The following is a 21,864-nucleotide window of genomic DNA, read 5'->3' on the forward strand; positions in this document are numbered from 1 at the left end:
TTTGTCGGGTTATGACTAACGTAGATCATAGTTGATTTCCAAAAAAAAAGAACTACGCTCTAGTAAAGAAGCAAGAGAGGGGCTAAAGGCTCCTGCAGAATTGCTCGTCGCGTCTCACCCCTCTCTTCCCGCCTCTCCCCCTGTCTTCACGCCCCATACGATTATGCAAAAGGTGCACCGTCTATCATCCTTCTCTCACGACTTTCTCCCTCTTCCATCATTTTCTTCCTCTCAGCCAAAAACCTGCAAATCTTTTGTCTATACACCGAATAACAGCAAAAGGGTTTGATTCCCTTGCTTTAACACTCAGATTGGTCAGTCCGAGAAGGGTACCTATAACTGTCCGGAGTCAAAGTATATTGACTCCGATCAATCTACTCCACCATGAGGCGCGAAGAACAATTATTGAAGGCGCCTTTAGCCGCTCTCAAGAAGCAATACAAACCCGTTTGGGTGTGGGGTAAACCCACCAACCCTCTTAATACCCAACTCGAAACCGAGTAACCCGAGAGAACACAAACCCGATCAAGCAACTTGGTGGTGATTGGCCAATTTACAAATTGAAACAACCAAACAGAGCCTTCCTTCTCTGTCAGAGTCCGGCGAGAGTTTTAGAGAGAGAAAGAGACAAGTTCATGGCTGAAGAAGCAAATCAAATGCCAATCTTAAACATCGTTGTAATAATCGGTAGTTTCTCTCTCTATTTTGCTTAATTAATCGCACTTTTCAGGGTTTTAACTTACTATTTTTTCTGGATTTTGGTTCATAAAAATCAGCTATGGAGGAAGAAGCAGTTCCATTAATTAACAAATTTAAGCTATCCAAAGACCTTCATCCTCTGTAAGTCGTTGTTTCATCACTTTTTCTAGGTTTTCTCTATCACCATTAGTTATCTACTAGTTCAGCTTCTTAAATAATGACCTAAAAATCCAATCTTGATTTCTAGATTTGTATGATATCTAGTAGTACTATTTAAAGATGAATAATATTAGTCGCACATTGCTCACGAGACTGTCAGGAACCTAGGCTATAGGTGTACGCTCAAGCTTGGTAAGTGGTGAGTCCTTTTGAGGGGGCTCGTGGTGTCTTAGCCAAGAACAAAACCCCCCTACTTGTGTGAGGTGTGAAAAGAGGGGACAATATCGTTAACTACTAATGCTTGGGGCGTTGCAAGTGGTATCGAAGAAATTTCGGACTTGTTTTATGATTCATACTAAAATGAGTTACCTTTTCGTAACATTTTATTAAGGTTTGAGATAATGAGATTTTATGTTTTATTATTTTTCAGGTTCCCTAGAGGAGTTCCTTGGGTTAGATATCATGGGATTTACAGAGATTTGCATATTGATCTAATCTGGCCTGGAAAAGATTTGGTCTTGGGTAGTTTTCTATGTCTTTGATTTGTACCCAAAATGCTTCTTATAACAAAATTTTATATACTTGTCGAAATTGAGTGTCGTGTGGATTAAACATTTGAAGTTATCCTAAAGCAGATTTGCTTCTAGTAGTTTGAGCTAACTTTGCAGTTTAGTGGGTTTAGTAACCAAAGAACGAATAAAAGGGTAGATCTTATTCTTTAGCATATGCAAATACTTTCATCAGTCTGAAGATATCTTGGGTCATCAATCTACTTCTTAATATGGTTTTGGTTCTACCATTGCCCTTATGCGACTGTTGATAAAAGTCCTTTGAATACCTTACTTGCAGGGGTTAACAGTGTATGCACGGTTTCTGCATCGCTTGTAACATATGCATCTATTCAGGCATTGCATCCAGACCTGATCATAAATGCAGGAACAGCCGGTGGCTTTAAGGTGGTACTATTGTGCATATACCTCTTTTACTGAGGTTTGCCTTGATATTCAAATGATTCTTATTGTTTGGAGTAACTTGTCTCCTCTTTCTGCGCAGAAAAGTTTATATATTCTCATTCAGTTTTGTAAATCTTGTTAGAGGAAGTTCTATTCCATGTTTTGACTACCAAACCGTTAAATGGGTTGACAAATGGATGTTTTCAGGCCAAAGGGGCATGCATTGGAGATGTATATGTAGTATCTGATGTCGCTTTTCATGATAGAAGAATACCAATACCTGTAAGAGTCCATCTTTTTCTTCTTCAATCTTTTACACCTAAGACACACCAGTTTGACCATCAGAGGCAACAGTGTCATTAGTGATAGGTTACTACATTTTACACTACTCACTGCTTCCTTGGCTCTTTTAATCACACAACCTTGTTAGTAATTCTATCTCTCTGTAAACATAGACCTCTTAATTCTTGTGCAGGGTTTTGATGCTTATGGAATTGGTGCCAGACGTACCCTTTCAACTCCAAATCTATGGAAGGAACTAAACCTTAAGGTGATTATTGTGATATTTTGATGATCATGTTATACTAGACTAGTTTCCGGTGTTTCTTTCTCACTGTCAGAGATTCACATCTCTTTATCATTAATGAGTTCCTATAGAAACAGAGGAACAATAATAGTATCTTTGAAGTTCTGAGGAACTCGCTCTCTGGAAGCAATCACTTCAGAAATCAAATCTAATACTTCTATAGGGCTTTCAGATATAAAGAATGTGGATTATCATTCTTAGCCTTCGGGTCTTACAAATTAAATCTTGCCTTTTGAAGAAAAAAAAATGTGGATTATCTCAGGTAGGCAAATTATCTACTGGTGATTCATTGGATATGTCACCACAGGATGAAGTACAAATTACTGCTAATGATGCAACAATAAAAGATATGGAGGTTAGCTTCTTATCATATTCCTCCTTTTCATGACGTCACTCTTTTACCACCCTGATCATAACAAATAGATTGATACTCCATTTTACCTCCTAAGATTTGCTACTCTTTGTTCTGAAAAGGGAGCAGCCGTGGCATACGTGGCTGATTTGTTATCAGTTCCTGCAATATTCATGAAAGCTGTAACTGACATCATCGATGGAGATAAAGTAACTGCCGATGAATTCAGACAGAATTTAGCAGCAGTGACTGCTGCACTTGATCTGGCAGTTACCCAGGCTGTGGATTTTATAAGTGGGAAGTGTCTTGATGAGCTCTAGTTCATTTTAAAAGGAAGAATATAGTTGCAGATTTGACTCTTATGATCTTAAAACACACACAAAGAAGCAATACATAGGATATCACATTTTTTTTTCATTGTCAGTTGTTAACGACGATTTTTCGTTTTCATTGTTTTACAGTAATCTTTGTAACCATTCTTGGCCTTCTGGCCGCTTAATATATGTTCTCTTTTTCTTACTCATGTCTGTTTGTGTCCAGATTTATTCATGAAAGAAGGAAATGATTCATTATCTTTTTCTTCGATCAAGAGGGAATAATTTAGTACTTCTCCTTTCTTTGGACAAAAGCTACCCTAAAACTTCTCAAAGAAAACCTCCATATTAAATAAATAAATAAATAAAACAGGCAAAAGAGAACATATATTAATCACCCGATCTCTCCGAAAAGATAAATAGACAGACATGGAAAAATGAAAAATCTACTTCCCCGTGGATCTTCCCAAATTACTTGGACAATCATGAAATATTCTTAAACTCCAAACGTGGATCTTCCCAAATTACTTGGTGTCGTGAACTTTTCACGAAAGGTTTGTCATTTCTGGGAAGCAAATTGTCTAGTAACATTCATCAATCCAAAAGGGGACAAATACTGCTTTAAAGAAATGTATCTCATACACCTTTCAAGTCTTGAATGTCCATTCTTCTTTGTTTGTTTTCCAAATACAATTTTTTTGACAAAAAGTTAGTTTTTGAAGTGGATTCCGAAAACATAATATATTTGCTCACTCGAAGATCAATAAAAGCACATGCGCTTGAAGTCGCATCACTTGAAGGAGAAAATAATTACGATGTATGCTTCTATTGTTAGTTATAAATTTTGTCATGTAAATAGAAAGTTCAATTAAAAAACAGATACACTAGCACAATAGATTAGGGAAAACAAACCAAACAACCATGATTAAAAATTAGTCAATCTCGCAAGTGTCCTAATATGAAATGTAATCTTGTACACTAATTATATATGACAGTTGGTTTAAAAAACTATTACTTGAGGTGGATAAGATATGACCCAGCCTCCAAATGACGTTTTGGGGCTGGGTCTTAATTTGTTAACATTTACAGAGAAAGTCGTCGTAATATAGCGAGAGGGCGTGCATAAGAAGAGATTGATTAAGAAAACTGGACTCATAGTTACTAAGAGAGAAAGAAAGAAACAAAGAAACAAAGAATGCCAATAGTTGAAGGTCTCCTAGTTAATGGTGTAACTGAAATCTTGAAGAAACTGGTGGGTGTCATCTCAAATGATATTAGTCCTTTTTGGAACGTCAAAGGTGATCTGAAAAATCTCGAAAAAACACTGGAGATGATTTTGGCTGTAATATCTGATGCCGAAAATCGACAAGTGAATGAAAATTCAGTCAAGCTTTGGATGAAACGCCTCAGAGATGTTGCTTATGATGCTGACGGCGTGCTCGACGAGTTTGCCTACGAATTAATGCGTCGAGACCACATTATGAACCGTAGTCATAAGCGAGACAAGGTACGCAATTATTTACTTTCACTAGTGTCCAACAACCAATTGGTGTTCAATTACCAGATGACTACTAAAATCAAAACTATCAATACAAAGTTAGATGCTGTTACCAAGGATATGGCTAGCTTTGGATTCAACCAGCTGGGTAGTAGTACTAGTGATCATCTTCAATGGGACGGCCGGAACAACACTGACTCCTATGGGGATGACTCGGAAATTAATGTAGAAAGGGAGAATGATATATCCAACATAGTTGGCTTACTAATTAACTCACATGATGATGAAAAAGTTTCAGTCATATCCATTGTGGGTATGGGAGGGATTGGAAAGACAACACTTGCTCAGCGAGTCTATAGTCACGAGATTGTAACCAAACACTTTGACTTAAAATTATGGGTTTATGTCTCTGATCGAGATATTGTTGTCGATAAAGTTTTAAAAGATATCCTTTGCTCAATTACTGGCGGATCCACTTCTGACACACCAACTACTGACATATTGGTACGTCGACTTCGTGAAGAGTTGAACTCTAAGAAATAATTGTTAGTCCTCGATGACTTTTGACAAAGATATTGGAAAATGGGCAAGTCTTAAAAGTCGGTTGGTAGTTGGTGCTCAAGGGAGGAAAATTTTGGTAACTACGCGAAGCGTTGAGGTTGCATCGAACATTAGGGGAGCAATTTCTCCATATATTTTGCAACAAATTTCGGACGAGGGTTGCTGGTCTATCATCAAACACCGAGCATTTTCTCCTGGCGGAGCACGGGAGAGTTCTGATATGATGGATCTAGGAAAAGACATAGCAAGTAAATGTGGCGGCCTTCCCCTTGCAGCACAAACACTAGGAAGTCTTATGCACAACAAAAACCAACAAAGCGACTGGGTAAAAATAAAAGACATGCCCATAATGAAAATCTTAGAAAATGAAAGTAGAATAAAGGAAATACTGAAATTGAGTTACGATCATTTGTCGCCTAATCTAACACAGTGTTTCTCTTATTGTTCTATATTTCCAAGGGGCTGGGTGTTTGAGAGAACAATTGTGGTCCAATTGTGGATAGCAGAAGGGTTTGTTCCATCACCAATGGAAGAAGAAGGAAATAAATGTTTTGATATTTTGGTAAACACTTCATTATTCCAAAAGTATTCACCAAAAGAATTCCGAGATTTGTCACGGTCGAGAGATAATAAGTACAAGATGCATGATCTTATATATGACCTTGCACAAAGTGTTAGTGAGGATAACGAGTTCTTAAATGTGAAGGTGAGCGAGATGGATGTCATTTCTAACAAAGAAGTTCGTCGTCTAGGGGTGGATTTTGACAAGAAAGAACTTTCAACAACATTTCCAAACAAACTGCACACTTTTCTTACCTTCAATGCAAGAGATCAATGGAAATCTAATTGTGTCTTCAGAAATAAGTACTTACGCATATTAGATTTGAGTCATTCAACGATTACGAGTTCACCTCTTTCTATTGCCAAATTGAAACACTTGAGATACCTTAACCTCTCAAAATGCTCACTCCAAGTACATGATTTAAATATTAGTGCTCTATATAATTTGCAAACACTCCATTTAGAAAACAGGAAATTGGGTCGGAGGCCCAATTTCATGTTTTTTTTTGTTAAAAAGACAAGTTATCTTTTTGTCCTTTTAGGCCCCATATATAGTTTGGAAATAGGCTTGAAGGACAATTCTAAAAGCACTCTCATTTCTAATGCCGAAACTGCCCTTGGAATCTTAGCTTGCGAAGCTTTGCAAACTGGTTTGCAGTGCTTTGTAATCTGGTTTACAGAGCTTTGCAAACTGGTTTGCACCGGTTTGCAATCTGATTTGCAGAGCTTTGCAAACTGGTTTACAGAGCTTTGCAATCCCGTTTGCATTGCTTTGCAATCTGGTTTGCCTTGCAATGACTTTGCACACACTTTGCAATCTGGTTTGCAGAGCTTTGCAAACTAGTTTGCACTACTTTGCAATTTGATTTGTCTTGCAAAGCTTTAGAAACTGGTTTGCAATCTCGTTTGCAAACTAGTTTGCACTCTCGTTTGCAAACTGGTTTGCAATAAGGTCAGTTTCGTCTTTTCCTTATATTAGATTATTTACAAAAATGCCATAGGGAGCTGAAGCCTATGAAAAGTTGATAAATCCTTTAGAAAACAGTTGGGGTCTTCGATGTCTCCCATATGACATTGGAGCATTAAAAAATCTAAGGCATCTTGCTCTGTCTTCATGTCTACAATTTGAAGAATTGCCCAAGTCTATTTGTACCCTGTCTAACTTGCAGTTTTTGTTCCTCCCATGTTGTTTTCAGTTACAAGGGTTACCAAGTGATATTGGAAATTTGAAAAAACTGAGAATTCTTGATCTCTTTGGTACTAAGATAAATAAATTACCTGAGTCGGTCAATGATTGTCATGATTTGGAAGTGTTGAACGTTAACTGTTGTACAAATCTTAGTGAGCTACCGCAAGAGTTGGGAGCTTTGAAACGTTTACGTGTCCTAGATATTTCGGAGACAAGAATAAGAGATTTTTCTGACACTATCAGTGAATTGACAGAATTGACCGAATTAGATTTTCAGCGGAGCGAGGTAGAAGTACTACCTGAAGAATAGGAAATTTGAAACTTAGGAAACTCAACCTGGAAGGTACTAAAATCAGATTGTTACCAGAGTCATGTACTAGTACCGGGGGGCTATGCAATCTGGAGGAAGTAAATCTGGGGAACTGTCAGCTTCCCAAGTACATAGGAAATTGGACCAACATGAGAAGTCTTACATGGTCCTACAACACCAAAGGAACAATGTTAGGTATGGATCGCCTAACTCGCCTTGAAAGATTAGATAGGTATGATGTGAGCGGATCACACTGTGCTGGTGGTATTGGAGACCTGGGAGGTCCAAACCTCATTCGTGCTACGTTAAAGATCAATTATTTGAAGAGGGTAAGAAGTGGTGGAATAGAGGAAGCCAAACAAGCTAATTTAAGGGAAAAATCACATGTTACCTTTTTGACACTAAACTGGGGTAGTCATTTACCTATTAATGATAATGATGTTGACGAAAATGGACATTTGGATGAAGACGTACTGGAGGGCCTTCAACCTCATTCTAATCTGAAGCAAATGAGTGTTAATGGCTATAAAGGTTCGAAACTTCCGTCATGGATGACTACAAATTTGTCTCTACCAAATTTGTTGGTGCTAGAACTTGGTAACTGCAACGGAATTCAACAAGAATTTTTTGATGAAAGGCCCAAATTTTGGGCCCAAATACAAAAAAAAACCCAACAAGGTTTAATATCTCACCCAAAACCCAATAATCAAATAATAACTCATATCAAACCCAAATACACATCCCAATGTGCAATCCGGGCCCAACTCTTATCTCTAAGATTTCCTATTTTCTTGTAAACCCTCTTTTGCCCTCCTATATATATCCCTCAACTCTAACAACTCATATCTTTCTCTCTCCAAAATCTGATTTAGTTTCTCTCTCCAAAATCTTTTTCACTTTATCTCTCTACCTAAACCGATTTTGGAAACCCTTTTTTTCCACCTTCATCTATCTCAGTCATCACCTTCGTTTTCACGTTTCATCTCTTCGATCATCATCTTCGTTTTCATCTCTTCGATCATCATCTTCGTTTTCACGTTTCTCTCTCTAATATTGTCATCATCTTCCTTCATTCATCACCTACATCTCCAAACCGAGTTACAAAACCCTTTATTCCTTCAGTCATCATAGAGATAAGCCATCAACTTGTTTGTTTCTAGACTCATCAACTTGTTCGAATCACCATACTTGTCCTATAAATCCAGGTAACTGTTGATGTTGAATCTTTTTTTTATGATTTTTATGCTCTTGTTCTTCCTTCTCGTCTACTGTTTAGTTTCTGGAATGTCCGTACAGTTCTACCGCTGTCCGTACAATTTTTTGGTTTCTGGTACAACTTTTCAGTTTGTTTTAACATTTTCTAAAATGTCTGAACACATGGTACATGTTAAATGTAGTTTATCATGTGTTAGCACATTATACTGATTGTTTCGAATATGTGGTATAATCAGTTGTTTGGTTTCTGGTACAACTTTACAGTTTGTTTTAACATTTTCTAAAATGTCTGAACACATGGTACATGTTAAAAGTAGTTCATCATGTGTTAACACATTTGTTTCATAGCTATTGAACTAGCAGTTAGACCAACATTTGATAGAATGATTAGACATTGCTTCAACATTTTATAGAATGATCAGACATTGCTTCTTGGACCACCTGATTATACCACATATTCGAAACAATCAGTATAATGTTATCCATCACTTTCACATAAACTCACACATTTCGTATAATTCTACGACATTCTCCTTGATAACCAAACATTCCTACGCATGTCAAAACATTATGCTCGGTGTTTAGACATTACAGTAGATGTTCACACATTTGTTAACATTTTAATACAATTGATGATACTTTCATAACATTCTATTCAATTTTGCAGTATGGAAACTGAAAGGTCACTTTCTACATCTCAAAATAATGAGAAGAAGTTAGTATGTGACTCATGGGGCGACGTATTTACGGAGATTGGCCAAATATTCCCCGGTGGTGTTAAAGCTTTTCGAGACGCTCTTGGTCGATATACCATTGCAACCAAGAACAACTACAAATATATCAAGAATGAACCAGGTCGTGTCACTGCCGTTTGTTCCAAACCCGGATGTAATTGGAGAGTGCACGGGGTTGCACCATTGGGCTGTAAATCCGTTTTTTTGTTGAAAGAGTACGAACCGAATCACGATTGTCTCGATGTTGTTCTCAAACCTGCGGATCCCAAGTTGTCTAGTAAACTTGTTGGCAGCCTAATGAATGAAGACATCAGAAGACACCCAAATTGGAGTACTGCTGAAGTTAAAGAAAAGTTTCAAGACGATTACGGTGTTGAGTTGACCTATTATTTTTCTTACGGTGGTAAGAAGGTAGCCATGGACAAAGTATTTGGGCAGGAGGGTGATTCCTACGCAAAGTTGAAGTGGTACGTAGATGCTTTGGAGAGTACTAATCCCAATAGCATAATTGATTTGCAAATCGAACCCACTACCAACAGATTTGTCCGAGTTTTTATTGCCCTTCACGCATCTATCCTTGGGTTTCAACACTGTCGCCCTGTGATCTATATTGATGGAACATTCGCCAAAACTCGTTTTAATGGCTGCATTTTGGCTGCGGTTACCAAGGACGGAAACGACGGTATGTTTTCATTTTCACATCACATGTTAACATTCTAGCGTTCCTGCTAACACGTGACAAAATGTTAGATCATGATCATTATTGACGGGACATAGATAAAGATGCGGCGTAATTTACTGAAGTCATACCTCATTCCCAAATATGTGTTTACATTTCCAAAAATGCTTATGCACTTTTGATTCATGCATCAACAGAACTAATTTTTTATTTCATTTTTTTTTGTTAGGTCTTTTCCCCATTGCTTACGCAGTTGTGGACATTGAGAATGATCAGAATTGGGATTGGTTTTTGCAAAATTTGAAATTAGCAGTAGATCCGATCAAACGTTACACCTTTATTTCGGACAGACATGCTGGAATTCTAAAAGGCGTGAAGAACGTTTTTCCCACCGCGCATCACTCATTCTGTGCTTGGCACTTACGATGTAATCTGAACTTGAGGATACGTAACGGGGCGCGCCAGTCACGTTATTTTCAGAGTCTTATGTTTACGGCGGCACGGGCATTACCCGAGAGCGAGTATCACGCAACCATTGAACAAATGGTTGAGATGGGTGGAACCAATGTCGAGAGGTTTTTCCAATCCCTTAATCCTGAATCATGGGCAGATTCCTTTTTCCCAGGGGATAGGTATTTTGTTTTATCTTTTTCAGTTATTTTTTAACATTAATCATATCTTTCTGTTATGAATGGACATTTGTTCATGTGTTTCGCCAGGCATATACATGTTTAGCCATTTCGCGCAATGTTTTAACACGACACGATGTTTTACAAGCATCCCATTTAATGTTTTTTCACAGGTATGGCGCCATCACTTCCCAACTGTCTGAGAGCTTCAACAACATGGTCAAGAAAGCCCGCGTGCTCCCTATTACAGCATTGTTGGATGCCATAAGACAGAAGATTATGAACAAGATGCGAAAGCATAGAGACGCTTCTATTGGATGGAATACATTTCTTTGCCCATCCATTAACTTGGAGCAACAAGCGAAATACAAAGTTGCGGAGACTTGGAGATACGTCGAGGCAGCCCCACTTGTTTATGAAGTATATTCTACTCCACGCCATTCCGTAAATCTTGGTACTCTCACATGCTCTTGTCGGCGTTGGCAAGTAGATTCTCTTCCGTGTCAACATGCAATGTTATGCATCAACAAGACTCGTGGTGATAGTACATGTTTTTTCGATCCGGTCTGGACCGTGGAGTCTTACAGGAACACATACCAACATTGTGTTTACCCCGTTCCAAATTTTGACGAACCATATACTTTTGATCCATTAACCAAGACTCTTCCTCCACTAGTTAGAAGGGCACCAGGCAGACCACGTACAACAAGGTTGCAGAGTTCCGGAGATGTTACCAGGAGGAAAAGAATATGTCGCAGGTGCAACCAACCCGCTTATCACAACAGTGCGACATGTCGAGCCCAACTGTAGTCTCATTTTACTAAATGTTATAACATTCACCGATATGTCCCAACATGTAACAGAGTGTTGTTACATTGTGCTCAATGTTTAGGAAATTCTTTTGGTCTTTAGTACATATATATTTTGTCTAGTGAATATGTGATAACATTCTACAAAATGTTCTGTGAATCAATTACTACATGTCTAGCTATTATTTACAATGTGTCCACATTATGAAGTTTAGTGAATACATTCTAGACAATGAAGGTTCAGTATTACATATTTCCCGAGACATTTGTCCATATTTCCAACCATTAAGAGGAATGTTCTAACATGTCTGTGTATGTTCTTTCCTGAAACAAACTTTAAGGGGACAATGCATGTCACACATGATGTTGAAGAAAAATAATAATATATTCAAATTTACTTCCTTTAGTTTTAACATAAATATCCCATCCAAAATCATTGTATGTCGTTAACCTCACAAAATAATTTACAAACCATCATTGTTTTTAATCTAATCAAGAATGAAGTGGTTTCGGGTTTAGCGAACATAACCCGTTACCTCAACAACTACTTCATTTTTGATTAAAAGATCTTTCACCAAACAAAAAAATATTCACGGCAACCACACTTTCAACATCGTCCCATCCTCCAAGATATTGTGTTCTCCTTCAATATATTGTGCGTGATCTTAGCCCTCTTCCTTTGTGCCCGGGAGACCCAATCTGGGTTTTTTGTACGCTGTTTGGGGCCAGTAGTCATGCAGTCTTGGACTAGCTCTTCAATTTTCAAAATAACAAATAGACCGCAATCCGGACTGTTCAAGACACAAATGGAATGTTAAAGCATAACCAATAATGTTTCTACATTCCCACACAAATCAGAAACATTATATTAAATGACGTGTTTTTTTATCAATTGTATAAAAACATAAAAGACTTTTGTTAAACATTTCGCGAAATGTTTGAACATTTTCATACTAATTAAAGCATGCATCTTAATGTTGGGAACAAATAAAGTTTGAAAACACTTACTTTTCTCCCTGAGTTGGGAATTGGGGCTCCCCAAGAACGTCAGCATATCTTTGTTGGGTTCCATACATTGTGAATCCCACTTCTTCCATTACATCCTCAATATATGCCGCGTACTCCCGGGCATTTTCGTAACACTCCTTGGCATTCTTCTTATCAAATGACATTGAGTCATAATGGGTCCACCGATGGAGAAATACATTATATACCAATAGTGTCCAGTGCCCCCCATGGCAGATAGGTGCACACACAAATAAGATCTCCGGTTTCCCAGCATTATTACTCAACGTACGGTTGAGCATTCTTTCGATAGAAGGTTGGTTGACCTCGGACTTGATCATCGTCTGTAGAACATACACAAAGTTATTAAAATGTTCACTCATATAAAAGATGATGATAGGAAAACATTCTAATCACTAAACTCACATAGATTTCTGATGGTAGACATAGGACACTCTTTTCTTTCAAATCCTCGTGATTAGTGACGAACGAACTCGCCCAGTTAATAACTTGTGAGTCGCACTCCAGATTCATCATCAACATATCTAGCTGCTTCCCACAAATGTCGTTGATCCCATTACTGAACCAGACTTTCGTGCTGCAACATTTGAAAAAAACAAGTGTCACAGTTGCTAATGTTATGACATTTGTGAGAATGCATGGACATTACAGTAAGCAGATATACATGCATAAACACAAACTGTAATGTGCAAACATAACTGTAAATGCATGAACATTACAGTAACTTTCTCGTACCTTTTGTCACCTTTCCTGATGAATTCTTCCAACAGGCCCTTTTCTTCTTCCTTCAACTTCTTCCACACCGGGCTTCTTTTCCAGTTACCTAGCTTCTTGCCTTCCTCCTCTGCTGCTGACCTTCCACCTCCCAACTCTACAATTTCATCTACATTAATTGGTTTTTTCTTCTCGAGTTGCTTTCCTTTCTCGGTCATGGTTCGGGTTCTTGGCTGTGTTTTAACCCTCTTAACCAAAGAGTTTGGTTTGTTTTTATCTTTCTTTTCCACAGCTTCAGCCGTTTCAACCTTTGGCTTATCTACAAAATCGTCTTCAGAAGAACTTTCGTTCTCCACGATCTCATAGTTCTCATATACTTTTGCCACTTCGCAAACCTCTGAAAAGAAAGCTGAAGGCCAAGTCAGCTGAAAGTTTTCTTCTTCCGTCTCATTTTCACCTACATTCAAAAAACTTGGAAAATGCTTTTCACCTGTCCCACCACCACACGTTTAACTAGTCAACATTCGATAGAAAACCAAATCTTAACATAAATTATTATCCAATTCTCGATCAATATATATAAACGTTAGCACGTATGTTCAAACATTTTACGTATTTATGTGGGAGAAGAACACTTACTTGTTTGTTTCTTATTTATTACTTAGCCGACCAGTATATTGTCGTTCGTTCGTGGTAAAACAAAGTCTTCAATTGTCGTGGTAAAAGACATCGTGGGAGTACGATAGAACTCTTTTACTTACCGTTTATCAAAAAACTTGTAACGATGGCGGAACAATTTATGTTCATACCAATCATCTGACAAGTAAGTAAGAATTTCAGAGAAGATAGATAGATTGCACACAAGTTAATACGTTGCTTCAAAAAAATAAACTAGAAATAAAACCAACTTTAATCAAGCAAAGACAATATTCATTACTTTTTATAACAGTATCTCAAATGTTGAAGCATTCTGGTATTTGCTCCAACATTTCCAAATTCTAATCAAGCAAAGACAGGAATGTCAACAGAAGTAAAGATTTGCGTGAGCATTTACTCACTTGACCCAGCATCTTGGCTCACTTTCTGCTCCTGCTTTTGGCCCTCCCCGGAAGATTGACCCCTTACCGACTCATCAGAAATTGCCTTCTTACCCTTATTGTCGTCTATTTCTGCTCCTTCAGTTTGGGCTTCGGCATCACTTTCTTTTTCGATGCTGGGTTCTACGTTTACTTGTTCCGGATTTTCTGGGGCTACTTCCTGCTCCACTATCTTCTCTCCACTATCTCCACTCTCCACCTCTTGTCTAACCTCCCCACCCTCCACCTCCTCTCCAACAGTCACCAACTCTCTACCAACCTCTTCTCTAACATCCACCTCCCCTCCTACACCAAAATCAAACTCCAATACATCATCTTTCGCTCCTCTCTCTCTCTTCATCCTCTCCAACTCCTCTTTTAATACTTCCCTCTCTCTCTTCACAATCTCACTCTCTCTCTTCACCATCTCACTCTCTCTCTTCACCATCTCACACTCTCTCTTAACCAACAAATTTTCTTCTCTCAACCTCTCCACTTCCTCCTTCAACTTTTCCACTTCCTCCTCATTCATCTCCTCCACCACCCTCTCCGTGAACTTTAACAACTGTTCCTCTTCCACAGACTCTGCCACCAACTCCACCTTCACCTACAAGAAGGGATACATAAGGTTATTATCTCAACACCTCTAAAAAAAACACATGCACTTAATTAAATGTTCCAACATTCTTGCAAATGTTCCAACATTTTCCTCAATGTCACTCAGACATCAGTTATGTTAGAACATTTTATAAAATCACAGTGACATTTTAAGAAATGTTGAAACAAATTACCTGCTCCTCTGTAATGCCTTCCAGCTCTTCTTCCAGTCCTTTAAGGAAGAATGGCTCGATCACCCATCGAGCTATTCTAGGACTGACCCCTACTTCTCCAACCAGGTCCTCATGGATCCTGGTGTGCATGCAGTACCAGTACTGCAAATAAATTAAACACAAATAGGTCAGAAGTGTTTTTCTGTATCATCACAAGGAATGGAAACACATTTCTTACATTGCCCAAACATTCTACAAATTGTATCAGCATTACAGAAGCCCCAAAAGAATGATGAAACATTTTGAAGAATGTCAGAGCAAACTAACTTTTTTTTTTATCACTATAAGAAATTATGAAACATTTAAGTGCATTGTAATGAATACTTACGGGGAGAAGAGTCAGGCATCCTGAAGCTTTTGCCGGGTCTTCTGAGTGCTTGTTTATTCTCTCCATCATGTAGGAGTGAATAGCTCTTGCCCATGAAACTCTTTTCATCATTCTCTCCGTTTGGAGATTGTGATAAAAACTCCCGACAACAGAGGAGCCGGCAGCTGAAGCGAACAGGAAGGTGGCTGCCATGTACATAATCCATAGTTTCAAGAACTCAATGGCCGGAGCCTTTGTTCTTGCAGCCCGTTGCAACGCCTTTTCTATGCTGGGACCCCCAAAAGATAAAGCCTTTCCCTCAACAACACAGTCTTTGAAATACTTGCTCAAAAACTCGTCCTTAGCCACATCTATGGTGACATTGGTTGGGAATGCATCATATATTTGTCCTTCCATTGGGACTCCCAACAACAAAGCAACATCTCCGGGAGTGAACTGAATCAACTTCCCTCCGATGTTGAAGGCTTGGCTCTGTTTGTCATAGCAGTACAGAAGATCATAGATGGCTTTGTTCGGCTTCTCCGTCACATTCTCTGTTCGGAAACTAAAACTGGTCACTGCCTTAAATAAGGCCCCGAATGGTGAAGAAAGCAACATCTCCTTTTGCTCTTCAGTAATAAATGACATCAATTCCCGCGCCACCTTGAAAACTGCTTTGAAGTTACATTTGTAATTGAAAGCAGCTTTCTTCTTCTGCTCTTTAGCCTCTGTTGGTTTTGGTTGAGGCTCCACCTTGTCCACTCTCGCCTTTGAAGTAAACCCACGGTGCTTCACAGAAACAATAACAGAAATGTCAGGGCATTCAATAAAATGTTCAACAGTAAACTTAATGCTTCATCACAATAAGTAATGACAGATCATTGTTTAATGTGTCCAGACATTAAGCATAGGCCTCTACACAATAATGACAGATCAATAACTGAAGAAACATTTTACAGAATGTTAACACACTAACAAATATGCATAACAATTATAAAAAATGTAAGAACACAAACATTATTGTCAGAACATTGTAAAAAATGTCTATACAATAACACACCTTTGCTTGTTGGGGGCTGGCAACTTTCTTGCCTTTTTTGCTCGGCCCAGCATTTGACGCCTCTTCAGCAGGTCTCTTCCTGGGGCTAGCCCTCACAGGAGTCTGTGGTTTCTTATCAGCACCATCTCCTTTCTTTGTGTTAGTTTTAGCCATCTTGGGATTGTCTGCAAAAGTTCATATGTTTCAAACAAACACAAAGACAAACAAAAGCAGAATGTATCTACACAACCAAAATGTATAAACATATACTAGTTTTTTTTTTCACACCCATGAATGTTAAAGAAAAAACATTCTGTTAATCAACAACCCATAAATCTTGATCAAATGACTAAATTTCTCCACAGAAACATAAATGTTAAAACAACTCTAACCTACAAACTTGATGTAGTATCATAAACACCCAAATGACCTTTATGTGTAGATGCATGCTTTCGAAATCACTAACAACTATCAAAATGTCTGAACATAATCCAACATTTCTTCAACACAACCCACAATGATAAACCAAATCATGCAGTTCATAAACAAAGACAGACCCCCAAAAAACAAAGACAAAGTACTAAATGTCCCCACACAAACCTAACTTTCGGATCACAACCCTAAATGTTAAAACAAAACTAACCTAGAAACTTGATGAAGAACCATAAACACCCAAATGGTTCCGAAATCACAAAACAACAACCAAAATGTTTTATCACAAACTTTAGAGCAACTTAACCCTAAAACTTTTTCGAAAAACAACCCAAAATGATTTATCACAGACTATAGATCAGACTACTAAACTTGAAATCATAAACCCTAATTGTTTGAAAATTCCCCCAAATTTTCAAAAACCCTTAAATCTGTACCAAAAACCACAGATCTGAAACAAGAAACCCCAAAAGTGTTCTAACAATCCTAAAAATTTACCAACAACAGAGAGAGGATCAAGAGTTAGATGAAGAACAGAGACGTACCTGTTTTGAAAGAGAGAGAAATCGAGAAAGAAGCTTGAGATTCGTTGAAACAGAGAGAAATAGAGAGAAAGATGAGTAGATCCGAAAGCTTAAATAGGTTTGTGTGAGTGATAATCAGTGGTAACGTTTCGAATGCAAGAGGCGTTAATGGCTGGAGATTGTTTCGCTTGAAAAAGAGAAAGAGAGAGAGACGGAGAGGCAGCTTTGAATCGTTTGATCGAGGTAGAGAGGAGAGATAGAGAGGAGAGATAGAGAGGAGAGATAGACTGAAATTGTTTGAATGAATGAAGAGAGAGAGATGGCGTGGGTTTGTCTTGATGGCTGGTCAGTGTCGGGTCAAATCGAGTCAGAAGTCAGGGAGGGGAAGTGGTTTTGGGCGGGAAATGTGTGAGGGATAAGAGAGGGAACAATTTCTTTTAGAGGGATAGAGAGGTAATCTAACATTTTGGGTTTTTTTTTAAATATAAATCCCTATTGGGTTGGATTTCCTATTTGGGCTGTGTTTTTGGGCCTTAGATTTATCCTCTCTATAATAAATGTGTCCACATAAATGTGTCCACATAAATGTGTCCACCTCATAATAGAGTGTCTGTAAGAGGCAGTTTCCAAAAGATGGTATAGGCGGTTTAGTTGGCCGTTTCCAAAACTAATAGGCGGTTTAAGCAATAGGCGTTTTTGAAGCTAACAGGCGGTTTGGGTTCAATTTCTAAATTTTGGTTCAATTTAGGAGTGATGCCACCGGCTTATATTAATTATAAAAGGGGTCTTGAGTGCTTGTATCTACACACCAACACAAGCAACAACAACTCTTCTTTAAAGAGATCTAAAGAGAGAGAGCAAGTGAGAGAGAAATTTGTGTTCATAGTTTTGAGCGGTGTTTAATTTCTCGGTCGTCGAAGATTTAGTATAGGAGGTTAATTTCTATACGGTACCATCTTGGGACGAACTTGCGGGTTGTGTGAGTCGTCTTCATCTATCCTTCAATAAAGATTTCTTGTTCGCCCGAGGACGTAGGCTTTAAAGCCGAACCTCGTTAATTCTGTTCGCATATTTAGATTTTGGCTTAGCTTTTCGATAATTTTCATAATCGGATCAATTTCTAGGATAGGTTCGATAGCTTCCGCGACTTTTAGTACTAACAATTGGTATCAAGAGCTTTGTTGAGATTGAACGAAGAGAAGATGGGATCGAGAAGTGGTACGGTCAAAGCAGGGAAATATGAGATAGAGAAGTTCAATGGGAAAAACGATTTTTCTTATTGGCGGATGCAGATGAAGAATCTGTTAATCTCGCAGAAATTACACAAGACGTTGACGGGAAAGAAACCAGGAGATATGTCAGATGAGGATTGGGAAGAGTTAGATCTCGAAGCACGGGCTACCATTATGTTGTGTCTTAAGAGGGACGTGGCGTTCCTAGTAGACGAAGAAACAACGGCGGCGGGTGTGTGGTTAAAGCTATAAAGCAGTTTCATGACGAAAACTTTAACGAATCGGGTCTACTTAAAATCCAAATTATTCACATGTAGAATGGAAGAGGGTTCTTCTATTCAGTAATATGTGAATAGGTTTGACAGGATTATCTCAGATTTGAAGGATATTGATGTTAAGGTTGAGGATGAGGACCAAGCCCTCATATTGTTACTTTCATTACGTAAATCCTATGAGAACCTTGTTCAAACTTTGATGCTTGTTGGTGATAGTCTAAGCATGGAAGAGATGAGAAATTCGTTATTAGCGGATGACCTTCGTAAGGTTGCTACTAACAGTATGGCGTCGGGTGGAGTAGACAAGGAACAAGCACAAGGTTTGTTTGCAACGAGGGGGAGGAGTAATGAAAGAGGAAAGGGAAAGGGCGGGAAATCTAGATCCAAATCTAGAGGCTCTTTCAAGAAAACGTGCTTTAGTTGTGGTGAGCTTGGCCACTTTAAAGCGGCTTGTCCAAAGAGAAAGTTGAAGCAAAAGAACAAAGGCTACAAAGGGAAACAAGAGATGCAAGAGGCGAGATATATGTTAGAAGACCCAGACGAATGTTTCTCGGTAACAGAGGTGTCTGAGAAGATCTCTAATAAGTGGATGCTTGATTCAGGGGCGTCACATCCAAATAGGGAGTGGTTTACTACCTATAGGAGTATAGATGGTGGTACAGTTATACTGGGTGATGATAGTATATGTAAAACTGTGGGACTCGGAACAATACGTATCAAGATGCACGATGGAGTGGTGAGAACATTGACGGACGTAAGACACATACCCGATTTGCGGAAAAATCTAATTTCCCTTGGTGTGTTGGAGAGGAACGGCTGTAAGATAATTATAGAGAATGGCTCCATAGAAGTCGTTAAGGGTTCTTTGGTGGTAATGAGAGGTACTCGTTACGGTAATTTATACAAACTTTTGGGGACAAAAATTACTGGAGATGTAGCAGTAGGAATCAGTGGAAGGGATCCAACGGCTAGTACGAGGCTTAGGCATATGCGCCTTGGGTATATGTCAGAAAAGGGTCTATCTTTGATGTGCGGGAAAGGCTTGTTGAAGGACATGAAGAAGCCTCGCATGGAGTTTTGTAAGCATTGTGTGTTCGGGAAGGCACACAGGGTGACGTTCTCTTCAAGCAAGCACAAGAGCAAAGAGGTATTAGACTACGTACATACCGATGTCTGGGGACCGGCAAAGTTACCTTCCAAGGGTGGTTCCAGGTATTTTGTTACATTCGTTGATGATCATTCGAGATTTATCTGGCTTTATTTTCTGAAGCATAAGAATGAGGTATTCAACACGTTCCTGGTGTGGAAAGCAATGATTGAGAACAAAACTGGTCGAAAGCTGAAGACATTAAGTTTGGATAATGCGATCGAGTACACGGATGGGGCATTCAAGGAGTTTTGTAATCAGGAAGGCATTGTGAGGCACTGGACAGTAGTAAATACACCTCAACAGAATGGAGTCGCAGAGAGATTGAACCGTACACTACTTGAGAAGGCTAGATGTATGCGCTCCAATTCGGGATTAGGCGTAGAATGGTGGGCAAAATTTGTTGCTACAGCTTGTTATATTGTGAACAGGTCTCCACATTCTTCTGACCACACCATTCAGAGATTGAACAAGAAGTTCGTAATCAGCAGAGAAGTGGTGTTTGATGAGTCGTCTATTGTAGCTATGGCGAAAGCTACGGTGCCTAGTTGTGGTGATGTTGGGTCTACTAAGACTCAAGTAGTGGAAGTAGAAGCCGAAGACAAACGGGTTTCTATGAATCATGATCAGGTGGAGCATCAGGATAGTACTCAGGACGAGGAAATTGATGAACCCGACCATGAGGAGGTTCAAGGGAAAGGTACACAAAGTTTACAACAACAACATCAGGATGTTTCGGTACACACTAGGCCGAAACGGTTATATAAGCCGGTACAGAGGTTGGGGTCAGACAAACCTCTTAGGCATTACGGGCAGGCAAATGTGGTTGAATATGCACTCTCGGTGGAAGACGACGAGCCGGTCACCTTCAAACAAGCTACTACCGCGGAGGAAAGAGAGAGTTGGTTGGTTGCTATGCAAGAAGAGATGGAGTCTCTTCACAAGAACCAGACATGGGAGGTTGTCCCATTGCCCGAAGGTAAGTCTGTTATTGGTTGTAAATGGGTGTACAAGAAGAAAGAGGATTCTTCCGAAATCAAGGGTACAAGGTATAAGGCAAGACTAGTGGCCAAGGGTTATGCACAGAAAGAAGGGGTCGACTACAATGAGATTTTCTCACCGGTCGTGACTTCTATTCGGATGCTATTGAGTATTGTTGCTCACATTGATCTTGAGCTGGAACAACTCGATGTTAAAACCGCCTTCTTGCACGGAGATTTGGAAGAAGAAATTTATATGGCTCAACCTGAGGGATACAAGGTTGAGGGTAAAGAAAATCAAGTATGTCGTTTGAGGAAGTCTCTTTACGGGTTGAAACAATCCCCTCGCCAATGGTACAAACGATTTGATTTTTCATGCTAAAGCATGGTTTTCGCAGAAGTGACTATGATTGTTGTGTATACATCAAGAAGCTTCCCGAAGGTGACTTTATTTATCTCCTTTTGTATGTGGATGACATGCTTATTGCTTCTCGAAGCATGGTGGATATAAATAAGTTGAAATCTCAACTCAGTCAAGAGTTTGAGATGAAAGACATGGGCGCTGAAAAGAAAATATTGGGAATGGAGATTAAGAGAGAGCGGTCAAGTAAGAAACTGTACTTGAATCAGAAAGGTTACATCGAACGAGTAGTTTCTCGATTCGGGATGCAGAATGCGAAGGCGGTGTCAACACCTTTGGCACCACACTTCAGGCTCTCGGGAAAACAATCTCCCACTACTACGGTGGAGAAGGATCATATGGATCGTGTACCGTATGCTAGTGCAGTTGGCAGTTTGATGTACGCTATGGTGTGTACTCGTCCGGATATTTCACAGGCGGTCAGTGTGGTTAGTAGGTTTATGGCAAACCCGAGGAAGACACATTGGGAAGCTGTGAAGTGGGTTTTGAGGTACTTGAAGGGTACCACTGATACGGGTTTGTGCTTTGGTGGAGACACATGTCAGGTAAGCTGTTATATATGTGGACTCGGATTATGCTGGCGATCTAGATAGAAGACGATCTACTACTGGTT

The 21,864-nt window shown here is 39.1% G+C and overlaps 2 protein-coding genes across 3 annotated transcripts; both read left to right on the forward strand.

Moving 5' to 3' along the window:
- Positions 1–484: 484 nt before the first annotated feature.
- On the forward strand, positions 485–3,272 carry LOC147570642 (5'-methylthioadenosine/S-adenosylhomocysteine nucleosidase-like). Of its 2 annotated transcripts, none has more exons than XM_086657207.1 (8): positions 485–687; positions 777–840; positions 1,289–1,380; positions 1,708–1,814; positions 2,019–2,093; positions 2,287–2,361; positions 2,660–2,752; positions 2,872–3,272. In XM_086657207.1, the coding sequence occupies exons 1-8, from the start codon at positions 636–638 to the stop codon at positions 3,067–3,069; spliced, it is 756 nt and encodes a 251-aa protein (XP_086513333.1). In that variant the 5' UTR covers positions 485–635; the 3' UTR covers positions 3,070–3,272. The 2 variants fall into 2 exon arrangements, with proteins under 2 accessions (XP_086513333.1, XP_086513334.1); XM_086657208.1 differs by having other exon boundaries at positions 531–677.
- A 974-nt stretch (positions 3,273–4,246) lies between these two features.
- Positions 4,247–10,262, forward strand: LOC147570643 (putative disease resistance protein RGA1). Its single transcript, XM_086664659.1, is given in 9 exon segments — positions 4,247–5,121; positions 5,123–6,162; positions 6,815–7,114; positions 7,183–7,779; positions 8,459–8,525; positions 8,634–8,697; positions 9,111–9,813; positions 10,040–10,191; positions 10,254–10,262. Coding segments are annotated over 9 exon segments (3,795 nt in total). The 5' UTR covers positions 4,247–4,258.
- Positions 10,263–21,864: the final 11,602 nt, after the last annotated feature.

Source organism: Eschscholzia californica, unplaced genomic scaffold (assembly GCF_041429995.1).
Source record: "Eschscholzia californica isolate CP2 unplaced genomic scaffold, dmEscCali1.0.p SCAF_1, whole genome shotgun sequence".
Classification (NCBI taxonomy): domain Eukaryota; kingdom Viridiplantae; phylum Streptophyta; class Magnoliopsida; order Ranunculales; family Papaveraceae; genus Eschscholzia; species Eschscholzia californica.